The sequence below is a fragment of the Prionailurus bengalensis genome, chromosome B1 (genome assembly GCF_016509475.1).
Source record: "Prionailurus bengalensis isolate Pbe53 chromosome B1, Fcat_Pben_1.1_paternal_pri, whole genome shotgun sequence".
NCBI classification, from domain to species: Eukaryota; Metazoa; Chordata; class Mammalia; order Carnivora; family Felidae; genus Prionailurus; species Prionailurus bengalensis.
The window spans coordinates 69,617,547-69,643,414 of NC_057344.1; the positions used below are offsets into that span (position 1 = coordinate 69,617,547).

Genomic DNA, 25,868 nt, shown 5'->3' on the forward strand with positions numbered 1-25,868 from the left:
TCAGACGCTTAACCAACTGAGCCACCCAGGCGCCCCAAGACAGAGGAATTTTTAAAGAATTAGAAATTCTCAAGGGTCAAAGAAAACCTTTTCTATATCTAAATGTTGCCCCTGTCTGTGTGCACCTAGGTTTTTGCCCGTCTCACTGTTTGGGAATCCTAGATTAACTTTCTGTCTTCTCCACTCTACCCCTTCAGAGCAGGGATCATGCTTTAGTCACCCCTTAGTCTTATTGCTTATTAAGGTCATTGGCATTCAAAAAGTATTTTTGGTTAACAAGGTGACTAATAATTGCTTAGGTCTTTATACACATTATCTCTCAGAATGTTCATGGTCTAGGGGAAAGAGTATAGACTTGAAAAACATTCAAATCCTGGTATTTATTAGCTTGAGTCTTGTGACAAGGTACTGAATGTCCTTGGGTCTTGCCTTCCTCACGTATTTCATTACATCTACATAATAGAGTTGTTGTAAAATTCAAGGAGGTAATTTATGTAAAAAAGAAGCAAACATAAGGGCTTGGGATGTGGTTAGGGTAAAATATTTTATTGCCATTTTATAAACTAAGGGTCAATGATTTTATTGCCATTTTACAAACTAAGGCTCAGGGAAGGTCAGTCATTGCTTCAAATCTTAGAGCGGATACATAAAGTGCTGCTAAGCACCTTAGACCAGCAGCCTTCCATGATAGCACATTGTCTTTTCCAGGCCACTGGAAGAGTAGATTAAAAAAACAAAGAAAGAAAGAAAGAAACAAACAAACAAACAAACAACCACCACCACAGGGAAGTTACAGAGATTTAAGATTTTGTTCTTATGTAGTTGTTGACTTCTTTTGCTAAGTGCATAGGAAACCCTCTCTTAGTGGAGCTGGATGATGAGATAAACTAGAAGGTCAATCATGGGTGTGGGGTGCTATTTTAGAGGTCCCTGCCAAATGCCCGTTCACCCTCCCCATTCCGTTGACACCCTATAGCGAGGAATGTTGCTTGCCAAACTGCATCAGATGTTTATATCCTCATCCCTTGCTGAAGGCATGGAGGGATGAGAAATTGGAGCCCTTAAGTATTCACAGTACATTGTCAAAATTTGTTTTTAAATCACAAATTAAACTTAATTTTTTAAATCACAAAATAAACTTAAATTTAAAAAGTTGGAGGGGGGTGCCTGGGTGGCTCAGTCAGTTAAGTGTCTGACTTCGGCTCAGGTCTTGATCTCATGGCTTGTGAGTTCAAGCCCCATGTTGAGCTCTGTGCCGACAGCTCAGAGCCTGGAGCCTGCTTCAGATCACGTTCTGTCTCTCAAAAATAAATAAACATTTTTAAAAAGTTGGAGGGTTTTGACATCATCATCATCACCATCTACTTTTATTTTCTGCTCATGAAATAATTTTTTTTTAACAAAAGAGAATATGTAAACATGGAAATTTTTTACTAACCTGAATTGGCTGGAAACACATTAGCCAAAGTTGCTTTTCAACTTGCTCTGATCACCTTTTTTTTTTTTTTTTAAAGTTTATTTATTATTTATTTTGAGAGAGAGGGTGCACAGGAGGGGCAGAGAGAGAGAAGAAGAGAGACAGAGAATTCCAAGTAGGCTCCACACTGTCAATACAGAGGCCAAAGTGGGGCTCAAAGTCATGAAACATGAGATTATGACCTGAGCCAAATCAAGAGCTGGACACTTAACAGACTGAGCCACTCAGGCACCCCTGCCCTCAACACCTTTTACATACCCTTGAATTCCTCATATTAGAATGTCTAATTCTAATTGGAAGTATCTTTTTGGCCTATTTAATCTATTCATTTCATTGAAATGGAATAGGAGATGGTAAAATATGTTATTGATTTATGAGGATGTTGGCTACAAATGTCAAAAACTCGGGTAGCTTAAATACTTGGATTATAGTGAGAAACATTCCATTTTTGGTGGTGGTTTGCAATTTGTTTTTTGGTCCTCTAATTAATAAAATGGGTAATGGGTCTTAAATGTAGGAACTGAAACCATGGAACTTCTGGGAGAAGACATAGAACAAAGCTCTTTGACATGGATTTTGTTCGTGATTTTTTGGATATGGCACCTGATACACAAGCAACACAATACAAAATAAACCAGTGGGACTGCCCCAAACTAACAAGCTTCTGCACACCAAAGAAAACCATCAAAAAAGTGAAAAGAAAACATACAGAAAAATATTTCCAAATCATATATGTGATGTGGGGTTAATATCCAAAAACATAAAAAGAACCCATGCAATTCAGTGGCAAAAAACCAAATAACCCAATTAAAAGATGGGCAAAGGACCTGAATAGATGTTTCTCCAAAGAAGACATATTTCAACAGGGCCAACAGGTGCATGAAAAGATGCTCAACATCACCAGTCATGCACGAGGGAAAGGTAAATCAAAACCACAATAAGATATCAGCTCACACTTTTTAGAATGGCTATCATTAAAAGGACAAGGGTAAGAAAGCTGGCATGGATGTGGAGGAAAGGGAACCCTTGCACACTGTTGATGGAATTGGAACTGGAAATTGGTATACTCACTAAAGAAGGACCCTCAAAATGTTAAAAATACAACTACCATATGACCCAGCAATTGCACTTCTGGGAGTATATCCAAAGGTAATAAAAACACTAACTCAGAAAAAGATACATACCCCTGTATTCATAGCAGCATTACTTACAATAGTCAAGACATGAAAACAAGCTAAATGTCTGTCAGTAAATGAGAGAATAAAGAAGTTGTGGCCTATATATGCAATGGAGTAGTATTCAGTGATTAAAAACAACAACAAGAAATTCTACCATTTGCAAAACATGGATGGACCTTGAACGCATTATGCTAAGTGAAATAAGGTAGACAGAGAAAGACAAATACTGTATGATCTCACTTATATCTGGAATCTCTACAACAAAAGGAAAGTCTCAAAACTCATGGAAAAAGAGATAAAATTTGTGGTTGCCAGAAATAATGGTGGGAGGTGGAGGAAGGTGCTGTATGATGTACAGGACAATTGTTAAAAGAGTAAATCCTAAGAGTTCTCATCACAAGGAAACAATTTTTACCCATATTTCTTTTCTTCTTTCTTTTCTTTTATACTGTATTTATATAATATGGATGTTAGCTGAACCTATGGTGTCATCATTTCACAATATATATAAATCAAACCATCGTTCTGTAGGACTTAAACTTACACAGAGATGTATGTCAGGTATTTCTCAACAAAACTGGAATGAAAAATGGAGTACAGCTACCAAGATTAGAGATAGAGAGAGCTAAGAAGTAGGATGCTTTTCCAGGATTCTGAACTGTTTCCTCGGTTTCAATGCTGTCTCCCACCCTCTGACCATTAAAAGTAAGGTATACCGGAGACCAAGAGAGGAAAGGAAAAAAAAAATCACTTTGATGCAGTACAGGCCATCGGAACTGGGAAAGTTAGGATTGAAATTTACTTGGAGATATTCTCAATAGAATATCTCAGTGAAAACCACCTTCTGCAAACTTTGAAGACATGGAGGAGTGTAAACATGCATGTGAATTCTAAATGTGTTAAAGTTTGTCATTCCCAGAATCAGAAGGTGTTAAAGACACCCAGAAAGTTTTCTTTCTTGATTTCCTTGGACTGTCTCATAATTTAGTACCTAAGAGACATAAACATTTTATTTCTACTTACATAATATAATTTAAAGAGGGTGTAATGCAGAATGCCTCTCCTTTGATTAAAAAAAATTTTTTTTTTCTGAAAAATAAACTACAGCATACATGGAGAAAGCAAAAATTGTCATAGTAACAAAAGTAAAAATGCCCATCTGGGCTCCTGGTGTGTCTGTGCCTTTCACTGCTTTGTGCTTTTCCTTTTTTTTTTTTTTCCAAGGCATAGCAAGAGATCTTGTTGAATAAAAAAGATTTTATGAATACATTTCTCAGTGAGAAGGCACACCTGTGATATCAAATCACAAAGGACCGGGACCACAAAGTGTTAAAACTACACAGAAAGCTGAATACACGTAAAGTCTTTCCCAGAATATTTCAATGGGCATCTTACTTGAACACGATCTCTTTAAGGACTGCTTCTCTTGAAACACTATAAAATTACTTATAAAATAATTATTGCTTAAACAAATTGGTTTTTATGAAGCATAGGTTTGTATGTCACGTTAATCTTGCTCAACTATTGACTCTGCCAGGATAGTCCAGTTTCTAATATAAATACCAGAAATGACTTAAGAATAATTCTGAAGTGAGATTACAATTTTATCAGAAAAAAAAATTATCTCAAAAGCATAAATGTAAGTAATAAACATTTGTAATTGTGATTAGTTCATACAATATTATTAAGGTATATAAAATTAAATACTGAGCATACTTACAATATTTACCCAAAATTAAGATGTAGAAGAAGACAGGACCAGATGTCATTTCCTTCTTTCTGAGCAACTGATTAATAAAAGTGAATACAATTTGGTCTTGGTTTCTGAGTCGCACACAGCTCACGGTGGTTGTGTGCTATTTCTGTCTGCAATCTTAGCAGCTACAAAGCAGTTCACCCTCCTTCCTCTCTCATTTCCTCTCCCTCTCTTTCCATTCCCTTTTCTTTTCTTTCTTCCTTTCTGTTTCTCAGAATCTCTCCTCCCACCCTCCTTTGCAAAAAGTCTTAATATCCTTCTTTACACCCTCTCCACACACACCCCCCCAGCAGACGTGTGTGCGCACGCGCGCGCGCGCACACACACACACACACACACACACACACACATACACACACACACACACACACACACACACACACACACAAAAGAGGGAACACAAAGCTGAGCAGTGAGCCAAAGTTTCAGACAGAGAACATACAAGCTCTTCTTGACTCTAAACATCTTGTTTCTATGTCCTGCCGCAGTGTACAAATGAGAGTGTGTGTGAACTGACAAATGTCTGAGCTGATCAAAGTCACACTACTAGAAAGAAACTGAGCTAGAGATACATTACAAATGAAAACTATTTTTTCTCCTCAGTGACTTGGGACTAGGAAAAAAACAGAACTACACGGGGCAAAATGCCTTTGTGGAATTAACTATAAGGCAAGGATTAAAATGTAACTGTAGCATTCTTTTGTGATCTGAGTTTAGGCATTTGAATGATAGGATATTGTTTACAGAAAAATACAAAGGAATAAAAAACAAATCTTAAATTTTCTTGAGCCTATGAATTTGACTGCAGTGGAGAGAGCACGACAAGTCATTGGTTGTGGAGTAAAGCCTTCCTGGGTTTGAATCATGGTCTGATTCAAACTATAGTTGTGTAGTTGCTTGCTCATGGCTGACCTTTGGTTTTCTGGAGAAATTTGGAGGAAAAAGGCAAGGTGGCTGGGATGATCAGCATAGTGCATACTGAATATCTGGCATAGGTTCTAGGGCATAGTAGGTGGTTACCAAAAGGCAGCCATTCATATGATGATGACTTGTATAAGTAGGAAAAAAAAAGGAAATGAAAACAAGGAAAAACATTTCCATGCAGTGCTTTCTTCTTTTAACCAGGCTATATCATTCTTATTTTTCAGTTTCCTAATTTATTGCTAAAGCAATGGGCAGCACCTTGCCATGAGAAATTTGCTCATGAGGTTAATGCCTCCTAATCTCTCTCTACATATAGACTCTGTAAGTTACACATCACGATATCATTTATTTCATCACAGGAAGCCTCTTTCTTTTTTCTTTCTTTCTTTCTTTCTTTCTTTCTTTCTTTCTTTCTTTCTTTCTTTCTTTCTTTTAGGAAGCTTATTTCTAAAATGTGGCTAAAAGGTTATATTAACACTACTTTTCTTTTTTCCTGTAGAAGTAATTAATACCATGAAAGGAGAAATGAGGTATAGGAATCTTTATAAGTCCTTTATTTATCAGATTTATTCAATGAAGACACTGTTATTTTAGTAGAAATGTTTATGGTTAACTGAATTTGAATGCTCATTTAATGATCAGTAAGTGTTCATTCAGTGTTTATTGTTTATAATAATACTTGAAATGACTTAAGTGATTAACGATTTTTTAATTTATTTTAGAAACAGTGTTTCCTAGAAGGATGCTAAGGGGCATATTAGGGCAATATCTGAAGGGAAGCCCATAGGAAGCTTCTCAACAGTAAAGCTGAGGCACTTGCTTTGGGAATCTTCCAGCAGAAAGTTGTTTTCAAAGTAATCCTGATGTTATTTTGTTAGCTTTGAGCATTTTGTCTGAGCTGATGATACAATTAGTGGACCAGTAGTCAGGAAGTACTTTTAACAATATATACATGCATTGTATTTTTAATCTCAAATTATCCATGCTAAACTTCAAAATAATTTCTCATTTCACTAAGATTGTAGTATATTTTACTAAAATGGATATTTATCTGGAGGAACAATTTAAGGCTTTTTTTAAAAAATAGAATATCACTTCTTTCTTATTTTAAGCCAATACAACGAATCTGGAGTATTAGTTTCATATAGGTATATTGGTGGAAAAAACCCAGGAGTGAAAAAAAAGTACCCTTACCATACAGTGCAGCAGGCACTATTGGGATTTTGGACCAGAAAATTATTGTGAGGTGCTATCCTTTGCATTGTAGAATATTCAGCAGCATCCCTGTCCTCTACCCACTAGATGTCAATAGCACTCTCTAGTTGGGACAATTAAACATGTCTCCAAACTTATGCAAACGTTCCCTGGGGGGCAAACTTGCTCCTGATTGACAACTGCATTGTAGACAAAGCCCTGCCTGAACAATGTTTAACTATTGATTTTTACTTAATAATTAAAGTAGAATTCTTCTCAAACTTCTAATTAAAATGTGTTTTCTTCTTTTGTTGTTTTGCAATTTAAAGACATACATTAAAGAGTTTTAAAAAGAGATGGTGTATGTTCCTAGCCTTCTCTTCCTGCTCATATCGTTCAATTCCAAGCTTACATTATGGGTCTGATAGGATCTGTGACGTCATTCCCTCTGTTTGTGAGTATTTACTTCATGGTTTTCCACATCAGATTTGGTGGCGATTCAGGCTAACAGTTAACACCCTTTCTTACCTTGGAGTCTCTTTTAAAATCTTATTGAGACTCTCTGAATAATCACAAAACTTTGTATTTGAAAATTACTTCTCAGAACAACCTAGAGTCAAGCCAGATAAGCATTATCAACCTGTGTGCACTGTATAGATTCAAATTTCTAATCTGTGGTTTTTCCTTCCCACTACCACTGAACTATTCTAGTACATTTTTAGCATCATATTTTAAAATTTGTAATGATACTCAAAGGTTTTTTGTCTGTGTGTCTCAACCTATTTGCCACCATCATTTCCAACAGTAGAAAGAACCATTTTGCTTAATGTGTTTTTAATTTTTTTTTAAAGTTTACTTACTTATTTTTGAAAGAGAGTGAGAACCAGTGGGCGAGGAGCAGAGAGAGAGAGGGGAATAGAGTATCCAAAGTGGGCTCCGGGCTGATAATAGAGAGCCGGTTGCGGGGCTCAAACTCATGAACCATGAGATCATGACCTGAGCCGAAGCTGGACACTTAGCCAATTGAGCCACTCAGGCTCCCCTAAATGTTTGTTTGATTGCAGACCTGGGAAAGTCTCAATGAAAGAGATTGGTAAGATCTCAATCAGAGCCTCATGATTCAAAGATATTCGGGCACTAGTAAACCAACTCTTGAATCAAGACTAAGTGTGATCCCGGAGCTAAAATGCATGCTGTCAAATGCATGGATCCCATGGATCCATTCCTAATTGACAGCTGTCAACCAGGCAATACTCTTGAGATACTCATCATTTCTAAGTCATACCAAGGCAATTTTAGCTATCTCAATTTAGCATTAATTACACAATTCTGAAATGAAATGACTCCTGGAGAATGATATGAAGTAAGATGTGCACTGGGACAGAGCAATGAAGAGGTACAGGTATTTCAAGAGACATTTTATACGGAATCTAAACAATTTCACTCTAGATGGAAGCTATTATGTCATTTTAGCAGAAAATCAACCATTAAATGTAAACCAAATCCCATGTGGATTTGTGTGTTGCCTTGATGGTTATAATAGGGGTGTGACAGAATTGAGTAATCCTCTGTGAAACCGATGGTGTGAAGACGGCGAGGACATGGTTAACAAGCTCAACACCATCTATCCATGTATGTATCTATCTGTTTGTCTATCTATCAATCATCACCTTATGCAGTAGATATCAGTTGATGGTTTTTGTTAAGTGAAAATTATGTGCATAATTTAGTATTACTAACCTTGCCTTACTTAGTTTCCTCAAACAATTGTAATTGATGACCTTCAAGTTTCAGGCTCCTTGTATCAAGATTGAGCCTAACTAGTTCAAGACCAACAGTATAAAAGGAGAAATAAAGTCTGTTGCTTGAGCCAGTAGATGGGGTCTGGAAACTAAACCTGCTGGTTCATATCTAGCAGCCTGCATGCTCTCTGAGCAGCCATCTCTGTCCCTTCTTCTGCACATGCCCATTGTTCCTGCTCAGTCGTGATAAGCTTCAGCTGCTTCAGGTTCCTAGCTGGAGCTTCGGCATCCATGCTGCCTTGCCTCTAATCCCAGCTCACTTGCCTATGATTTAGCTTGTTCTTCACTCCATGGGGTTGACCCTACAGGAGATTTACTGCTCTTAGCTCTAGCTTCCTAATCCCAGTGTTCTCCCTTTAATGCACTGCCAATCTGCTGCTGATGCCTCTGCATGGCTCACCCAAGACTGCCTGATCTATGCAAGGGGCATCTCCTACATGCTGGAAGAAAACTTAAATCAGAAAAGTAAAGATGGCTTGTTCCAGTAGTGTCAGTAGAGGATGGCAAGTTACGCTCCCAGTTTTGCCACTGATTAGATATGTAACCTCTGATAAGTCACTTAAATGCCCTGGTTCTCGGTTGTCTCACCTGTGAAATCAATAGTTGATCTTTCATTTATTTATTTTGTTAAAGATTTATTTATTTAAGTAATTTATTTATTAAGTAATCTCTACACCCAACATGGGGCTTAAACTCACAATCCCCAGATCAAGAGTCGCACGCTCTACTGATGGAGACAGCCAGGCATCCCAACAATTGATCTTTTAGAGGAGTTATAACTCTGTAATTTTATGAAATATAATAATCTGCTTCAGAAAAAATGATAAATTGGGGCGCCTGGGTGGCTCAGTTGGTTAAGCATCCGACTTTGGCTCAGGTCATGATCCCGGGGTTTGTGGGTTTGAGCCCTGCATCGGCTCTGCGCTGACAGCTCAGAGCCTGGAGCCTGCTTCAGATTCTGTGTCTCCCTCTCTCTCTCTGCACCTCCCCCATGTGCTTTCTCTCTCTCTTCAAAAATAAATAAACATTAAAAAAATTTAAAAAAAGAAAAAAAACAAATTATTATGGAGACAGAATTCATACATATGAATTACCTAAAATATATTTTTACCAGATTTTTCAACAAATGTAAATTGTTGCCATGAGTATAGTGTTGTAAAGAAGGTATGAGAAGGTGTCAAGGTGGCTGGTACAGACAACTAGGTGGGGTCAATTATGGATGATCCTTTAGGGAAGAAAATCTGTGTAGTGAATATGGAAGACAAAGAAAGTCATGGGCTGACAGGGAGTCATAGAAACAACATTTTACTTCAAAAACAAGTGCGTGTAAACATGTGCAAACAGCAGATCTGGATGGGTCTAGGCCAAAATATAACCAAGAAATGCTATTGTAAAGTTATGGAGTAATTAATCACTTGTTGGAAAGTGTCAGACATGAGGTTGACTAGATAACAAAAAGTAGGATATAAAAGTTGATATCAATTTCTGAGCAGTAAATTGATATAATAAAAAAAAGACTAATAAAGACGACTAGTCTCATGACCGTGTGATGCAAAAGATGAGAAAGAACAGACTTTAGCTACAGAGATGAGGCTGTTGTGTAACAGATGTAAGTCAGCTATTCGGGTTTGGTGTCACTGCAAAGGCTGCAAACATCAGCCGCTGCCAGAAAGAAAACTGTTCTAATTATGGTTGATTATGAACAGACTTTGACTATTTGTTTACCTATTTATTTTGTTCAGACTTTGACTTTAGATGAGGGATGTCCAATGGAAGTAAAAAATGAGCCACGTGTGCAATTCAAAATTTTCTAGTAGCCACATTAAGAAAGTAAAAGGAAATAGGTAAAATTAATTTTAATAATACATTTTATTTAACTCAATATATCCACTATATTACCACTTCAACGTGGAATCAGTATGAGAATTATTAATGGGTATTTAAGTCCTTTTAAAAATTTTTACTATCTTTGAAATCTGGTATATGTGTGTTACACACACAGCACATCTCAGTTTGGGCTAGCCACATTTCAAGTACTCAGTAACCATGTGTGGTTAGTGGCTATCATATTGGACAGTGCAGCTCCAATGAGGACAGTGGAGGAGGACACAAGAGGTTTTCTTTAAGATCCCATCAGAAGTTTTTAGATCTTAAGAGCAAATAAAAATAATCATTTTATAAGTAAGTAGAATTTTAACAAAAACAATGGGAACAACATAAGGTTACCAACCAGTTTTATCAAGTAAAAAAATTAACAGCAACAAAAGCCTTACTTACCATTTTTTGGCCATCATTTTATGAATCTGAGGACGTTTGGTTACTGCACAATTAGGGAAAATACAATGTTCAAACACAAAACAGTCCTTTAAACTAAACACAATTAGCTTCATAAAACATGATGACATTGTATTTATTTTTCTTGTTTCATTGCAAATCAGTAATGACTTCTCCAGATCCTATCTGTGGACCATAATTTAGGAACTACTGATCTAGTCTAGGCTCAGAATCTGTGTGGTAGCTCAAGTCCTTTAAAACCCTGGTAGACTGCTAGTGCCTTTGATTTTGGGGCACTCAGCAGTTAACCAAAGTTTTTAGAGTCTGGATCAATCAATCTAGGGGCTGCCTTTGTAGGTCTTCCTTTTAGTATATGCTGGAGTTCCTAACCCTGTTTTAATGGCAGCTAACTTGGCTTCTGCTTCAAAGCAAGGAGAATAATATATGGGTCCATGTGGCAGAGCTAATCTTTCATCTAATGCCAGGATAGATTCTAGTGATTGGTGCTTAATGAAGGGAGGTATTGTTACCCCTGTAACTCAGAGGTGATCCTGTGGGGCATTTTGGAGAAAGGTTGGGAAGCTAGGGTTTCCTTATTTCTTTGGCTCCTTCTAAGTATTCCTCTTCCTAGTCTGGACCCTAATTTTTGATTTGGGTATGTAATTGGACTTTTACAGTGCTGTAAAGAAATCATCATCTGACCTAAAAGTGATCTTTGTAGAAAAGGCCTTTCTTACTTTTTTTTTTCTTTTTTCCTAAAGGTCTCTCAGTCAATATCCACTAGATTATGCTGTTATAAAATACAACCACAAAAATATTAGTTGCTCAAATCAACAGACATTTGTTTCTCACTCTACATGACCATCTTGGGTCAGTAGGAGGCTCTGGTCATTATGGTCTCTCAGGTATCGGGCTGATGGAGGTTTCATAATGACACAGGCATCCATGATCATCAGGGCAGGAAGAAAGTAACATGGTAAATTGCACACTGGCTTTTAAAGATTCTACCTGAAAGTGATATACATCATATCTGCTCACATTTCATTGGCCTAATTTCAAAATGATAAGGGAAGGGACAATTCAACTATGTGCCTGGAAGAAGAGGAACAGAAATAGTATGATGAACAGCACTAATGACAGCTTCAATCTGCTTTTCTGAATACCGGTAAGCATAATACACTAATCTCTTTTCTAAGGCAGACATTCCAGAAGTCAAATCTAGTCACAATATCAAGCCCACAGATCAGGATCTCTGAATGACATATAAAATGGGTACTTCTGACATGATATCTATCTGTGGCTTCTCTTGACTAATCATATACGAACTAAAAAGACACACTGTCCTCCCCCAATATGCAGTGGTGGAACAGGGACAAGATAATCACAATGAATATTCTTACTAGAAAGCAGAAGGTGAGGAGAAACCCTATAGATAGTTGTGGGTAGCAATTTTGAAATTCTGCTGGGCAGATGAGGTGAGGCTCCTTACCCTGAGGATGGGGAATATTTGTTAATTGGCTGAGTCTACTCCCTGGAAGGGGCTCCCCTGTCCATTGTTCACTGTGGCCCTCGGTCTGCACACTGGAGGGTCCTTCCTTTGTATTATATGATTTTCCATGTTGAAGAATATGTTCTTCCGCATTAGAGTTGGGGGCTGAACAGAATACACAGCTTCCTTTTTTAAAAAAATTTTTAATGTTTATTTTTGAGAGAGAGAGAGACCAAGTGACCGAGCAGGGGAGGGGCAGAGAGAGAGGGAGACACAGATTCTGAAGCAGGCTCGAGGCTCTGAGCTGTCAGCACAGAGCCCAACATGGGCTTGAACCCATGAACCATGAGCCAAAGTCTGATGCTTAACCAACTGAGCCACCCAGGTGCCCCTATACATCTTCTTTTTTTCCTTTCAGATGGTTGGGTATCCAAGGTTGTTTCATAAATAGAACAATCACCATTTTTGCTTTTAACCTGAGGTTGATAGTCTTTGTAGAAGTCCATCTCTCTAAAGGACTTATTGTGTCCTTATTTATTTGATTCCAATTAACTTCATGTGTTGATGGCCACCTCAATAGTTCTTTTCCCAGAAAAGTTTTGTGGACACAATTTCCTGATTTACCATGCTACTTTCTTTGCCCCCATACCTATGTATCTCTTTGTATTTAATGATGTAATTTCAAGTAACTTGAGTCCATTAAGTTTTGTTGGGGCAGCCACTTCCTGTCTTCTCCCAGAGCTATTTGGTCACACTGAAAGACTTTACTGAACCACAGTTTGTTGGGTCTTTGCTCTTTCAATTATATTTTTTACTGGTCGTGGATGAAAAGCACACAGTTCTCCCAATCCTTCAAGGGCTGAATTTCTGGATTCTATTTCTTTTTCTTTTCTTTTCTTTTTTTCCCCAAACTGGACAATTGTCTGCTAAGTTTATTTGCTTTCTATAAAATCTTATGAAACATAGAAAATGACACCCAGCAACAGCAACAACTAAATTTCTATAATCTCTTGTCCTAGGATTATAAATTCTTTAGGTACACCATCTGCTTGCCAGGTTATCAATGGTGACGATATTACTAAATGCTTTGTCACTATGCAACATGGATAACTATCCTTAAAGCTTTGACAACAGTTTCTTTCCTATGTGCCACCTGGCCTTTAAGTTAATGCCATATGTTCTCTTTTTGTTATGACAGCACACCATGTCTAGTTACCAATTTCTGAATCAGCCAGTATATGCTAGGTGTGTGGGGGGGCTGCAGTAAGAAACATCTCCTATGGAAGTTTATTTCTCACATTATGATCACTCAGGGACCTGACAATATTCTGTCTTGATACATATTTCCACAATTGTTGTGGTAGGAAAAAGGGAAAGTGGCGTGCCATACTCTTGTCCTAAGACATGACAGGTGATAGTTTTAATCGCATGATTTTATATTGAATGACTAAGTTGCCAATTTCCCAGTCTGGGATGGAAGAATTATTATTGCTTTCTACCCTTATCAATTATCAGTTATGCCTGCATTTTAGCTTTTCTTATTTATGACAATCCACTTCCCATTTTTGTATTCATCAGAATTCCCTGGAGTGCAGATGACAGAAATCCAACTCAGTCAAGTTCATCAAGTCTCTTTGTCTATTTCCATAGGTCTCTTCCTCCTTTCTCTATTTTTTATCTCTGCTTCTCTATGCTTTATTACTTTAGATAGATTTTCTCTGTGTGGTTGACATAATGGCTGTTGTTAATCTCTGGCTCTTATCTTTTCTGGTCCATGATCCTCAAAGCAAGGAAACATCTCCTTGTCTAATTAAAGAATTGTTGGTGCAGGTCTCTACTTTTAGGTTACATGTTTGGCCATGAATTAAGCATTGTGTCTATGAGAAAATAACCTTATAATTATCTGAGACTAGGTTTTGCATTTACTTTATGATTAGAAGGTAGTGTAGTACACATTATCAGAAGATAGAAGATGGGTAGGATTGGTGAGCAGATACACAGTCTACCACAATCCAGAACTTTCCTCTGCCAGTAAGTATAGAAGGAAGTAGTACCAAGGCTGAAAATGTTTAGGAGATGTTCAGAGATAGTATAAGTAAGAAGAAAATGGGGCAAGTGTTGGGGGTGAAGACTGAGAAAAAGAAAAATTGACAAAGATAAAGACAGATGGTAAATAATTTACAGATGGTAACTAAAATGGATCAGTAACTAAACTGAGTGAGAATGTTGTCAGGTTTTTTGAGTTGGTGTATCATGGAGATCATGAAAAGTAATTGTCACAATAGTCATAAAAGCAAATATTAAAAAAGTAACATATAATTATGCAATTAAGTTTATGATTTTGCTATGTGAAGACAGATCAGTTCTGTCATATTTCTCTTCTCCTGGTGAGATAACACTCTTCAGGCTGTGTGACTAAAGTAAGAAGGTGTTGGAATAAGAAATCCTAGTTGTGAAAACAAAAATGTGTCTCCTATTTCTCGTTTAATCTTCTTTTAGAATTACTAGAGGTCAACTGGGATTTCTAATTTATGTTCCAGGCCCGTGTTAGCTTGTCATGAAATAGCTTCAGGGAATTTCTCAGCTATTCCCCCTTCTAGAAACTAATCGAACTTGGGTCTGGGGGTAAAAATCTTAATGAAGACATTTTTTGGCAGCTCCTGATTCCTTACATGTTTATAGCTTGCTATTTCATTTTGAAATGTGAAGTTGGGTTTTCTCCACAATGTGCCAATCTGTAAATATATCAAATAGGCATACATTTATAAGGGTCAAATGCCATACCAAATCTGCTGTAGGGAAGTCAGGAATTTTCTGGGTGGAATATTGTGGTACATGTGTACTTGTTGGAACCAAGGGGGAGGTGGCAAGGAGGTACTAGAGAAACAACAGCTTCAATCCTGGCATAGGGGGACAAATTGTGGACTGAAGCTAAGGGGAATCATGAAAATTCACACCGCAAGTACCAAGAATCAAACAGGTACTTAAAAAAAGTTAAGGTACTAACAATTATTGGGCACTAACAATGAATAAATAGGAAAAAAAGGCAGGTGGGAGGAGAACGAGGTTCTGGAAGTAGATGCTTAATGAGTCAACCTTGTAGGATGGACCTCTTGCCTCAGAGGCTATTATTAGTGAGGAGATGGGACACTTTAGACTTTGTTGTTGATACCGGTATATGTCTGGTACCTGATTCCTGGTGATTTCCTGGAGAGAAGCTTGAGAAAATAGTGATGCACTAAAGGATTGGGTAGAATAGGGCTGAAGAGACAATGAATCCAGGTGTGTTATGTCAAATTAGTCAATTGATTGTTACCTTTATTTTCTCGCATATCTTTGATGATTGTTATTGGATTCATCTTTTTTCTTTTTTTATTTAAAAAAATTTTTTTAATGTTTATTTATTTTTGAGACAGAGAGACAGAGCATGAATGGGGGAGGGTCAGAGACAGGGAGACACAGAATCTGAAACAGGCTCCAGGCTCTGAGTGGTGAGCACAGAGCCTGACACGGGGCTCAAACTCATGACCTGAGCCGAAGTCGGACGCTTAACCGACTGAGCCACCCAGGCGCCCCTTTTTTTTCTTTCTCTAAGATAAGTAGTAACTATTCTTTACCTCCGGCAATTTACTCATCTTTGTTAAGTAAAAATAAATTTTATTTTTGAGAGAGAGACAGAGAGAGACAGAGAGTGAGCAGGGGAGGGGCAGAGAGAGAGAGGGAAACACAGATTCTGAAGCAGGCTCCAGGCTCTGAGCTGTCGGCACAGAGCCCGACGCAGAACTCGAACCCACGAACCTTAAGATCATGACCTGAGCCAAAGTCGTATGCTTAACCTACTGAGCCACCCAGGAGCCTCTCATCTTTCTTAATTTTAAAGTTAATTTAACTTTATAAGTTAATTTAGAATTTAGACTTTATAAGTCTCCACATCATAGTAGTAAGTCCCTTCCTTTGGAAAGGCTGGGAGAACTGGTGTTCTTAGCATCATTAAAATGAGCTTCTCGAGAAGGTTGTTATTAAGACCACACTTGATTATTAAATGACACAATAAGAAAAGCAATACAAAGTCCTGAGAAGTAAACTTGTCACCTTGAAGTTATCCTCGCCACAAAATTCTCTTTACCTGCCCTAGTCAATGTGCAGCAGAGCGGTTAGTTTTCAGAGAGCTAGACAGTGAGAGGCAGTCAATAAACTTGTTAGCTTTAAAAAGTGCTTCAAATTAACATGAAAATACACAGGGCGTAAAGTCAACTAAAATCCAGTTCTTAGGCACACATATTTAATAATGTGAAGTTTCAAATCATTACTGAATGAAAAATATTTCCTTTAGACATTAAGTTACACCATAAGATTCAGGAAACTGATGTGGGGCAGTAATTTTTTACAAGGGCTACACTTACTTATTCTCTAACATATGATGTGCATTTAGGATGCTAAGGTATGTTGATTTTTTGATTAAATTCCATTTCTTACATTATCACATAATTGGTGACAGAATACACTGCACAAACTGGAAATGAAAAAAAAAGTGACTTTGTTTTAAAAAGAGGTACAAATAATTGGTAGCAAACCACACCCATAATCATGTACACCTTTAGAAAAATTTTACTTTACATGTAGTTAGAGTTTGCTTTGTAACTTTTGGAAGATCTGTAAACATGTGGAGTCAATTTTAACTCAGTTAATTAAGCTGTTTTTTAAGAATTATACAGTGTCTTTAACTTTGTATTATTCTGAAATGAAAAATACGTTTGTTCTTTGGAAACTGTCTAAAAACTGAGGTAAAATAAATTGTTGTGCTTAAACTTAAAAATATGGTAGAGGGGAGGAGCCAAGATGGCGGAACAGCATGGAAATCTTTCGTGTGTCTCACGTCCATGAAAGACAGCCAAGCAACACTAAACCATCCTACACACCTAGAAAACTGACTGGAGGATTAACACAACAATCTTCACAACCTGAACCACAGAATTCAGCAGGTACGCGGAGCGGAAAGCTTAACTTGGGGAGCGGTAAGGGAGGTGTTTTTGCGAGCAGAGAGAGGACTGGGGGGGGGCGGAGAATATGGGAAAAGCACCCCTCCCCAAAAGCAGCTGCAGAGAAAGTGGAAAATTGGAAACAGCCGCAGGGACTAAGCTAAAAAGGGAGAAAGGAGAAAGGAAACGATTTAAATTCCATTAAGACTGTAAACAAGGGGAGCACAAAGGCTGCAAATCCGCAGCTCCATACCTTGTGGTGCTCTGGTGGGAAGCGCGAATCTCCAGGAACAGAGTGGGGTCTGGGAGGTACTCAGGCCACACGGGGAAAAGCGGCTCCACTGCTGTAAGGACATTTGGTAGAGACTGTTGAAGCCACCTTGTCCCAGCAGACCCCAGAAAATGGCCACGTTCGCTGGTGCTGGAACAAGGTCATTAAGGGTGAAGCCCGGTGCCAGATGTGTGTTGTGATTTTCCATAATCCCTGAAAAGCTGCTGCTACACTATCTCGCGAACTTTTTCCGGGGCGGCCTGGCACCTGGCCGCAGTCTCGGGGCACCAGCAGAAGCAGGGTCCGGCAAGCGTTCCTGGGTGCAGCCGACATTCAGCCATTACTCATCCGGCCATTGCTCCGTGAGACCTTCCCTCAGAGGGGCGGAACGGGCCAAAGCCGCAGTCCTTCAGAAGTAAGGGGCCAGGGAAAACAGTTGCATCTGAGACAAAACTCAGGAGAGAGGTACTGCCTGGGGCCTGGTCACGGACAGTGAAAAAGCGGGTAGTGGACAAGAGCTGAAGACAGAGGACAGGTGTGCAACTGCTGATCCGGGAGAACAGACTGGATAGCTGGGTGGTGCCTTTTTCACCTATGGGCCCCACAACACTCCACCCCAGTAGACTAGCAGCGCCATCTAGTGGAGAACGGAGTCTTTACACTGAGCCCCGCCCAACTGGGCCAACCTTGCTCTTCAAGAACACAAGTCTCACTGCCTGCTTAGTTTATGGACTATAAAGTGCTACATAGTCTGACTTCTATGACTTTTCCCCTATGGGGAAAACGAAGTAATTTCAGTCCTACTTCAATCTGTTAGCAGGTCCATCAATTCAGTTTTCTTTCTTTCTTTCTTTTTCTCTTTTATACTTCTTTTCTTTTTCTTGATTACAGAAAGAAAAAAAAATCATTTTTATTTTTAATTTTTATTAAAAATATTTTTCTTTAATTTTTATTACTATATTTTTTACTTTTGTGTAAATTTTTTCAAATTCTATAATACTTCCATCATTTTATTTTAGTCTACTTCAGTGTATTCACCTTTTCAAATTTTCAAATGATTTCCTTCTCTTTTTCTTGAATGCAGAAAGAGAAAAACTTCATTTTTACTTTCAATTTCTATTAAAAATATTTTTCTTTAATTTTTTACTATATTTTTTGCTTTTATGTAAATTTTTTCAAATTCTATTTTACTTCCATCATTTTATTTTAGTCTATGACAGTGTATTCACTTTTTCAAATTTTTGAATAATTTTCTTTTTTTCCTTTTTCTCTTTTTTGTTTCTTTTCTTTTTCTTTTTTTAAAAAAAAATTTTTTTTTTCAACGTTTATTTATTTTTTTTTTGGGACAGAGAGAGAGACAGAGCATGAACAGGGGAGGGGCAGAGAGAGAGGGAGACACAGAATCGGAAACAGGCTCCAGGCTCCGAGCCATCAGCCCAGAGCCTGACGCGGGGCTCGAACTCACGGACCGTGAGATCGTGACCTGGCTGAAGTCAGACGCTCAACCGACTGCGCCACCCAGGTGCCCTCTTTTCTTTTTCTTGAATACAGAAAAGAAAAAAATTCATTTGTATTTTTAATTTTTATTAAAAATATTTTTCTTGGGGCGCCTGGGTGGCGCAGTCGGTTAAGCGTCCGACTTCAGCCAGGTCACGATCTCGCGGTCCGTGAGTTCGAGCCCCGCGTCAGGCTCTGGGCTGATGGCTCAGAGCCTGGAGCCTGGTTCCGATGCTGTGTCTCCCTCTCTCTCTGACCCTCCCCCGTTCATGCTCTGTCTCTCTCTGTCCCAAAAATAAATAAACGTTGAAAAAAAAAATTAAAAAAAAATATTTTTCTTTAATTTTTTTCTACTATATTCTTTACTTTTGTGTATACTTTTTCAAATTCTGTTTCACTCCCATCGTCTCATTTTAGTCTACTTCACTGTATTCATTTTTTCAAATTCTCAAATGATTTCCTTTTTTTCCCTTTCTTCCCCCACCTTTTTTCCCTCTAATCTGCCAAACCACTTTCAACACCCAGACCAAAACACACCTAGGATATAGCATCATTTATTATATTTTTATGTGTGTGTGTTTTTAATTTTTTAATTTTAATATTTTTTAATTTTAATTTTTTTCTTTCCATTTTTCTACCTCATTAATTCCTTTTCTCCCTTCAAAATGACAAAATGAAGGAATTCACCCCAAAATAAAGAGCACAAAGAAACGACAGCCATGGATTTAACCAACACAGATACAAGCAAGAGGTCTCAACTAAAATTTAGAATCATGATGATAAGAATACTAGCTGAAGTCAAAAATAGATTAGAATGCCTTTCTGCAGAGATAAAAGAAGTAAAAAATAGAATGAAATTAAAAATGTTATAACTGAGCTGCAATCACAGATGGATGCAGTGGTGGCAAGGATGGATGAGGCAGAACACAGAATCAGTGATATAGAGGACAAACTTATAGAGAATAATGAAGCAGAAAAAAAAGAGGGAGATGAAGGCAAAAGAGCACGATTTAAGAATTAGAGAAATTAGTGACTCATTAAAAATGAACAACATCAGAATCATAGGGGTCCCAGAAGAGGAAGAGAGAGAAATAGGGGTAGAAAGGTTATGTGAGCAAATCAGAGTGGAAAACTTTCCTAACCCGGGGAAAGACACAGACATCAAAATCCAGGAAGCACAGAGGACCCCCATTAGATTCAACAAAAACTGACCATCAACAAGGCATATCATAGTCAAATTCACAAAAACTCAGGCAAGGAGAGAATCATGAAAGCAGCAAGGGAAAAAAAAGGTCCCTAACCTACAAGGGAAGACAGATCAGGTTTGCAGCAGACCTAGCCACAGAAACTTGGCAGACCAGAAAGGAGTGGCGGGATATATTCAGTGTGCTGAATCAGAAAAATATGCAGCCAAGATTTCTTTATCCAGCAAGGCTGTCATTCAAAATAGAAGGAGAGATAAAAAGTTTCCCAGAAAAAGGAAAATTAAAGGAGTTTGTGACCACTAAACCAGCCCTGCAAGAAATTTTTAGGGGGACTTTTTGAGGGGAGAAAAGATGAAAAAGAAAAAAAAAATATATATCAAAAGTAACAAAAGATTAGAAAGGACCAGAGAACACCACCAGAAACTCCAACTCTATAAGCATCCTAATGGCAATAAATTCATATCTTTCACTACTCACTCTAAACATCAATGGACTTGAAGCTCCAATCAAAAGACATAGGGTAACAGAATGGATAAGAAAACAAGATCCATCTATATGCTGTTTACAAGAGACCCACTTTAGACCTAAAGATACTTCAAATTGAAAATAAGGGGATGGAGAATCATCTATCATGCTAATGGTCAACAAAAGAAAGCCAGAGTAGCCATACTTATATCAGACAATCTAGACTTTAAAATAAATATTGTATCAAGAGATGCAGAAGGGCATTGTATAATAATCAAGGGGTCTATCCACCAAGAAGTCCTAACAACTGTAAACATTTATGCACCAAATGTGAAAGGACACAAATATATAAATCAAAGAACCACAAATATAAAGAAACTCTTCAAGGGGCGCCTGGGTGGCTCAGTTGAGCATCTGACTTTGGCTCAGGTCATGATCTCACAGCTCGTGAATTTGAGCCCCATGTCAGGCTCTGTGCTGACAGCTTGGAGCCTGGAGCCTGCTTCAGATTCTGTGCCTCCCTCTCTCTATGCCCCAACCCACTTGCATTCTGTCTCTGTCTCTCTCAAAAATAAATAAACATTAAAAAAAAATTTTAAAAAGAAAAAGAAACTCATCAATAGTAATACCATAATAGGAGACTTCAACACCCCACTCACAGCAATGGACACATCATCTAATAAAAAAAATCAACAAGGAAACAATGGCTTTGAATGACACACTGGACCAGATGGACTCAACAGATATATTCAGAACATTTCATGCTAAAGCAGTAGAATATACATTCTTCTCCAGGAAACATGGAACATTCTCCAGAATAGACCACATACTGGGACACAAATCAGCCATAAGTACATACAGAAGGATCAAGATCATACCATGCATATTTTCAAAAAAATTTTTTTTTCAACGTTTATTTATTTTTGGGACAGAGAGAGCAGAACATGAACGGGGGAGGGGCAGAGAGAAAGGGAGACACAGAATCGGAAACAGGCTCCAGGCTCTGAGCCATCAGCCCAGAGCCTGACGCGGGGCTCGAACTCACTGACCGCGAGATCGTGACCTGGCTGAAGTCGGATGCTTAACCGACTGCGCCACCCAGGCGCCCCACCGTGCATATTTTCAGACCACAATGCTATGAAACTCAAAATCAGCCACTTGGGGATTGAGGAACATCCTACTAAAGAATGAATGGGTTAACCAAGAAGTTAAAGAGGAAATTAAAAAGTATATGGAAGTCAATGAAAATGATAACACTACAACTCAAAACCTCAGGGATGCAGCAAAGGCGGTCATAAAAGGTAAGTATATAGCAATCCAGGCCTTCCTAAAGAAGGAAGAAAATCTCACACAACCTAACCTTATGCCTTAAGAAGTTGGAAAAAGAACAACTAATAAAACCCAAAACCAGCAGAAGAGAGGAAATAATAAAGATTAGAGCAGAAATTGCTATCAAAACCAAAAAACAAAAACAAAAACAAAAAAACCAACAAAACAGTAGAACAGATCAGGGAAACTAGAAGCTGGTTCTTCCAAAGAATTAACAAAACTGATAAACCACTAGCCAGTTTGATGAAAAAGAAAAAGGAAAGGACCCAAATAAATAAAATCAAGAATGAAAGAGGAGAGATCAGAACCAACACAACAGAAATAAAAAACAATAATATGAGAATATTATGAGCAATTATATGCCAATAAAATGGGCAATCTGGAAGAAATGGACAAATTCCTAGAAACATATACACTACCAAAACTGAAACAGGAAGAAATAAAAAATTTGAACAGACCCATAACCAGTAAGGAAATCAAATTAGAAATCAAAAATCTGCCAAAAAACCAAAGTCCAGGGCCAGATGGATTTCCAGGGGAATTCTACCAAACATTTAAGGAAGAGTTAACACCTATTCTCTTGAAGCTTTTCCAAAAAATAGAAATGGAAGGAAAACTTCCAAACTCTTTCTATGAAGCCACATTACCTTAATTCCAAAACCAGAGACCCCACTAAAAAGGAGAACTATAGACCAATTTCCTGATGAACATGGATGCAAAAATCCTCAACAAGATATTAGCCAACCGGCTCCAACAATACATTAAAAAAGTTATTTACCACCACCAAGCGGGATTTATACCTGGGATGCAGTTTCAATATCTGCAAAATAATTAACGTGATTCATCACATCAATAAAAGAAAGGACAAGAACCATATGATCCTCTCAATAGATGCAGAGAAAGCATTTGACAAAATAAAGCATCCTTTCTTGATAAAAACTCTCTAGAAAGTAGGGATAGAAGGAGCATACCTTGAGATCATAAAAGCCATATATGAACAACCCAATGCTAATATCATCCTCAGTGGGGAAAAACTGAGAGCTTTCCCCCTAAGGTCAGGAACAAGACAGGGATGTCCACTCTCGCCACTGTTATCCAACATAGTATTGGAAGTCTTAGTCTCTGCAATCAGACAACACAAAGAAAGAAAAGGCATTCAAATCGGCCAGGAGGAGGTCAAACTTTCACTCTTCGCAGATGACATGATACTCTATATGGAAAACCCAAAAGAATCCACCAAAAAACTGCTAGAACTGATTCACAAATTCAGCAAAGTTGCAGGATATAAAATCAATGCACGAAAATTGGTTGCATTCCTATACACCAATAATGAAGCGACAGAAAGAGAATTCAAGGAATTGATCCCATTTACAGTTGCACCAAAAACCATAAAATACCTAGGAATGAATCTAACCAAAGAGGTGAAAAATCTATATGCTGAAAACTATAGAAAGCTTATGAAAGAAACTGAAGAAGACACAAAAAAATGGAAAAAGATTCCATGCTCCTGGATAGGAAGAACAAATATTGTTAAAATGTCAAAAGTACTCAAAGCAATCTATATATTTAGTGCAGTCCCTATCAAAATAATATCAGCATTCTTCACAGAGCTAGAACAAATAAACCTAAAATTTGTATGGAACCAGAAAAGACCCCGAATAGCCAAAGTGATCTGGAAAAAGAAAACCAAAGCAGGAGGCATCACAATCCCAGGCTTCAAGCTATACTACAGAGCTGTAATCATCAAGACAGTATGGTACTGGCTCAAGAACAGACACTCAGATCAATGGAACTGAAAAGAGAACCCAGGAATGGAACCACAAAGGTATGGGCAACTAATCTTTGACAGAGCAGGAAAGAATATCCAATGGAATAAAGACAGTCTCTTCAGCAAGTGGTGCTGGGAAAACTGGACAGTGAGATGCAGAACAATGAACCTGGACCACTTTCTTACACCAAACACAAAAATAAACTCAAAGTGGATTAAAGCCCTAAATGTAAGACAGGAAGCCATCAAAATCCTTGAGGAGAAAGCAGGCAAAAACCTCTTTGATCTTAGCTGCAGCAACTTCTTACTCAACACGTCTCCAGAGGGAAGGGAAACAAAAGCAAAAATGAACTACTGGGACCTCACCAAAACAAAAAGCTTCTGCACAGCGAAGGAAACAATTAGCAAAACTAAAAGGCAACTAATGGAATGGGAGAAGATATTTGCAAATGACATATCAGATAAAGGGTTAGTATCCAAAATCTATAAAGAACTTATAAAACTCAACTCCCAAAAAACAAATAACCCAGTGAAAAAATGGGCAAATGACATGAATAGACACTTCTCCAAAGAAGACATCCAGATGGCCAACCAACACATGAAAAATGCTCAACATCACTCATCATCAGGGAAATACAAATCAAAACCACAATGAGAAACCACCTTACACCTGTCAGAATGGCTAACATTAACAACTCAGGCAACAACAGATGTTGGCGAGGATGCAGAGAAAGAGGATCTCTTTTGCACTGTTGGTGGGAATGCAAGCTGATGCAGCCCCTGTGGAAAACAGTATGGAGGTTCCTCAAAAAACAAAATAGTACTACCCTATGACCCAGCAATTGCACTACTAGGCATTTATCCACGGGATACAGTTATATTTTTTCAAAGGGACACATGAACCCCCATGTTTATAGCAGCACTATCAACAATAGCCAAAGTATGGACAGAGCCCAAATGTCCATTGATGGATGAATGGATAAAGAAAATGTGGTATATATATACAATGGAGTATTACTCAGCAATCAAAAAGAATGAAATCTTTCCATTTGCAAGTATGTGGATGGAACTGGAGGGTATTATGCTAAGTGAAATTAGTCAGAGAAAGACAAAAATCCTATGACTTCACTCATATGAAGACTTTAAGAGACAAAACAGATGAACATAAGGGAAGGGAAACAAAAAGAATATAAAAACAGGGAGGCGGACAAAACATAAGAGACTCATAAATATGGAGAACAAACTGAGGGTTACTGGAGAGGTTGTGGGAGGGGGGATGGGCTACATGGGTAAGGGGCATTAAGGAATCTACTCCTGAAATCATTGTTGCACTATATGTTAAGTAATTCGGATGTAAATTAAAAAAATAAAAAATAAAAATAAATAAATACAGTATAATAATTTTAGACATATTTTTATTTGAAAGAATGGATATTTATAATATTATTTACTAAAATTCTTTTAAGAAATATTATGAGGTTGATACATTTTAGAATCAGAAGTATGAATGTTTTAATTTTCTTCAGTAGTATTTTAAAGGTGTTTTGTAAACACTTTTTGTTTCTTTTCGGACCTCTAGGACAGTCTCTAACAGTGGTTTTTCATAGTGTGGACCTGAGAAGTGGTTACAAACACGAATTCTCCAGTCCTTTCTACTGATTCATAAATTCAGGGGTGGAGCCCACTCACCTGTGGTTTAACAAGCTTTCTAAGTGATTGTGATACACACTTAGGTTCGAGAAATGTTGGTCTAGAAGGTGTGAGATCTGTGTTGTCTCATTTGACCCATGAAAAAACAGTGACGAATTTTTGTCCTCAAGTAGAAGTCCCACTCATTTGAATGGGTAAAACCACATTGCTCAAGAATACCCATCAGCACAGATCATTAAACAAAAACAATGAGAGTTCCTTTTATGGCGACTTTTCAAGTTGGCAATGTGGAAAACAAGCCACAATAACAATGCAGGAAGATTTCAGGGAAAATTATGTTTACTTAATTTCCAGAAAAATGCATTTTTGAAAGTGGTTAAAAATTAAAATGATGGTAGTCTAGAAGACCAATCAGTGGCTTGAAATAAAAACTATTTTATCTGTTAATTGTTTATTTTTGAAAATATGTCTTAGGAACCTATGAAGGAATTTTAAGAACATTAAATGTTTGGGGCTCCTGTGTGGCTCAGTTGGTTAAGTTTCCGACTTCTGCTCAGTCAAGATCTCATGGTTTATGGGTTCAAGCCCTGCATGGGGCTCTGCACTGTTG

The 25,868-nt window shown here is 37.8% G+C and overlaps 1 protein-coding gene across 6 annotated transcripts in view; it reads right to left on the reverse strand.

The window, feature by feature from the left end:
- RXFP1 (relaxin family peptide receptor 1) overlaps window positions 1-4,736 on the reverse strand; it is a 114,506-nt gene extending 109,770 nt beyond the window's left edge. For 4 of the 6 annotated variants that reach the window (XM_043566623.1, XM_043566604.1, XM_043566614.1 and 1 more), the window contains exon 1: window positions 4,376-4,648. In XM_043566623.1, the coding sequence (XP_043422558.1) occupies window positions 4,376-4,424 (49 nt within the window). In that variant the 5' untranslated portion in view covers window positions 4,425-4,648. Of the gene's footprint in view, window positions 1-4,375 lie in introns of all 6 variants that reach the window. The other 2 variants (XM_043566594.1, XM_043566575.1) reach the window with 2 other exon arrangements.
- Between the last annotated feature and the right edge of the window lie 21,132 nt (window positions 4,737-25,868).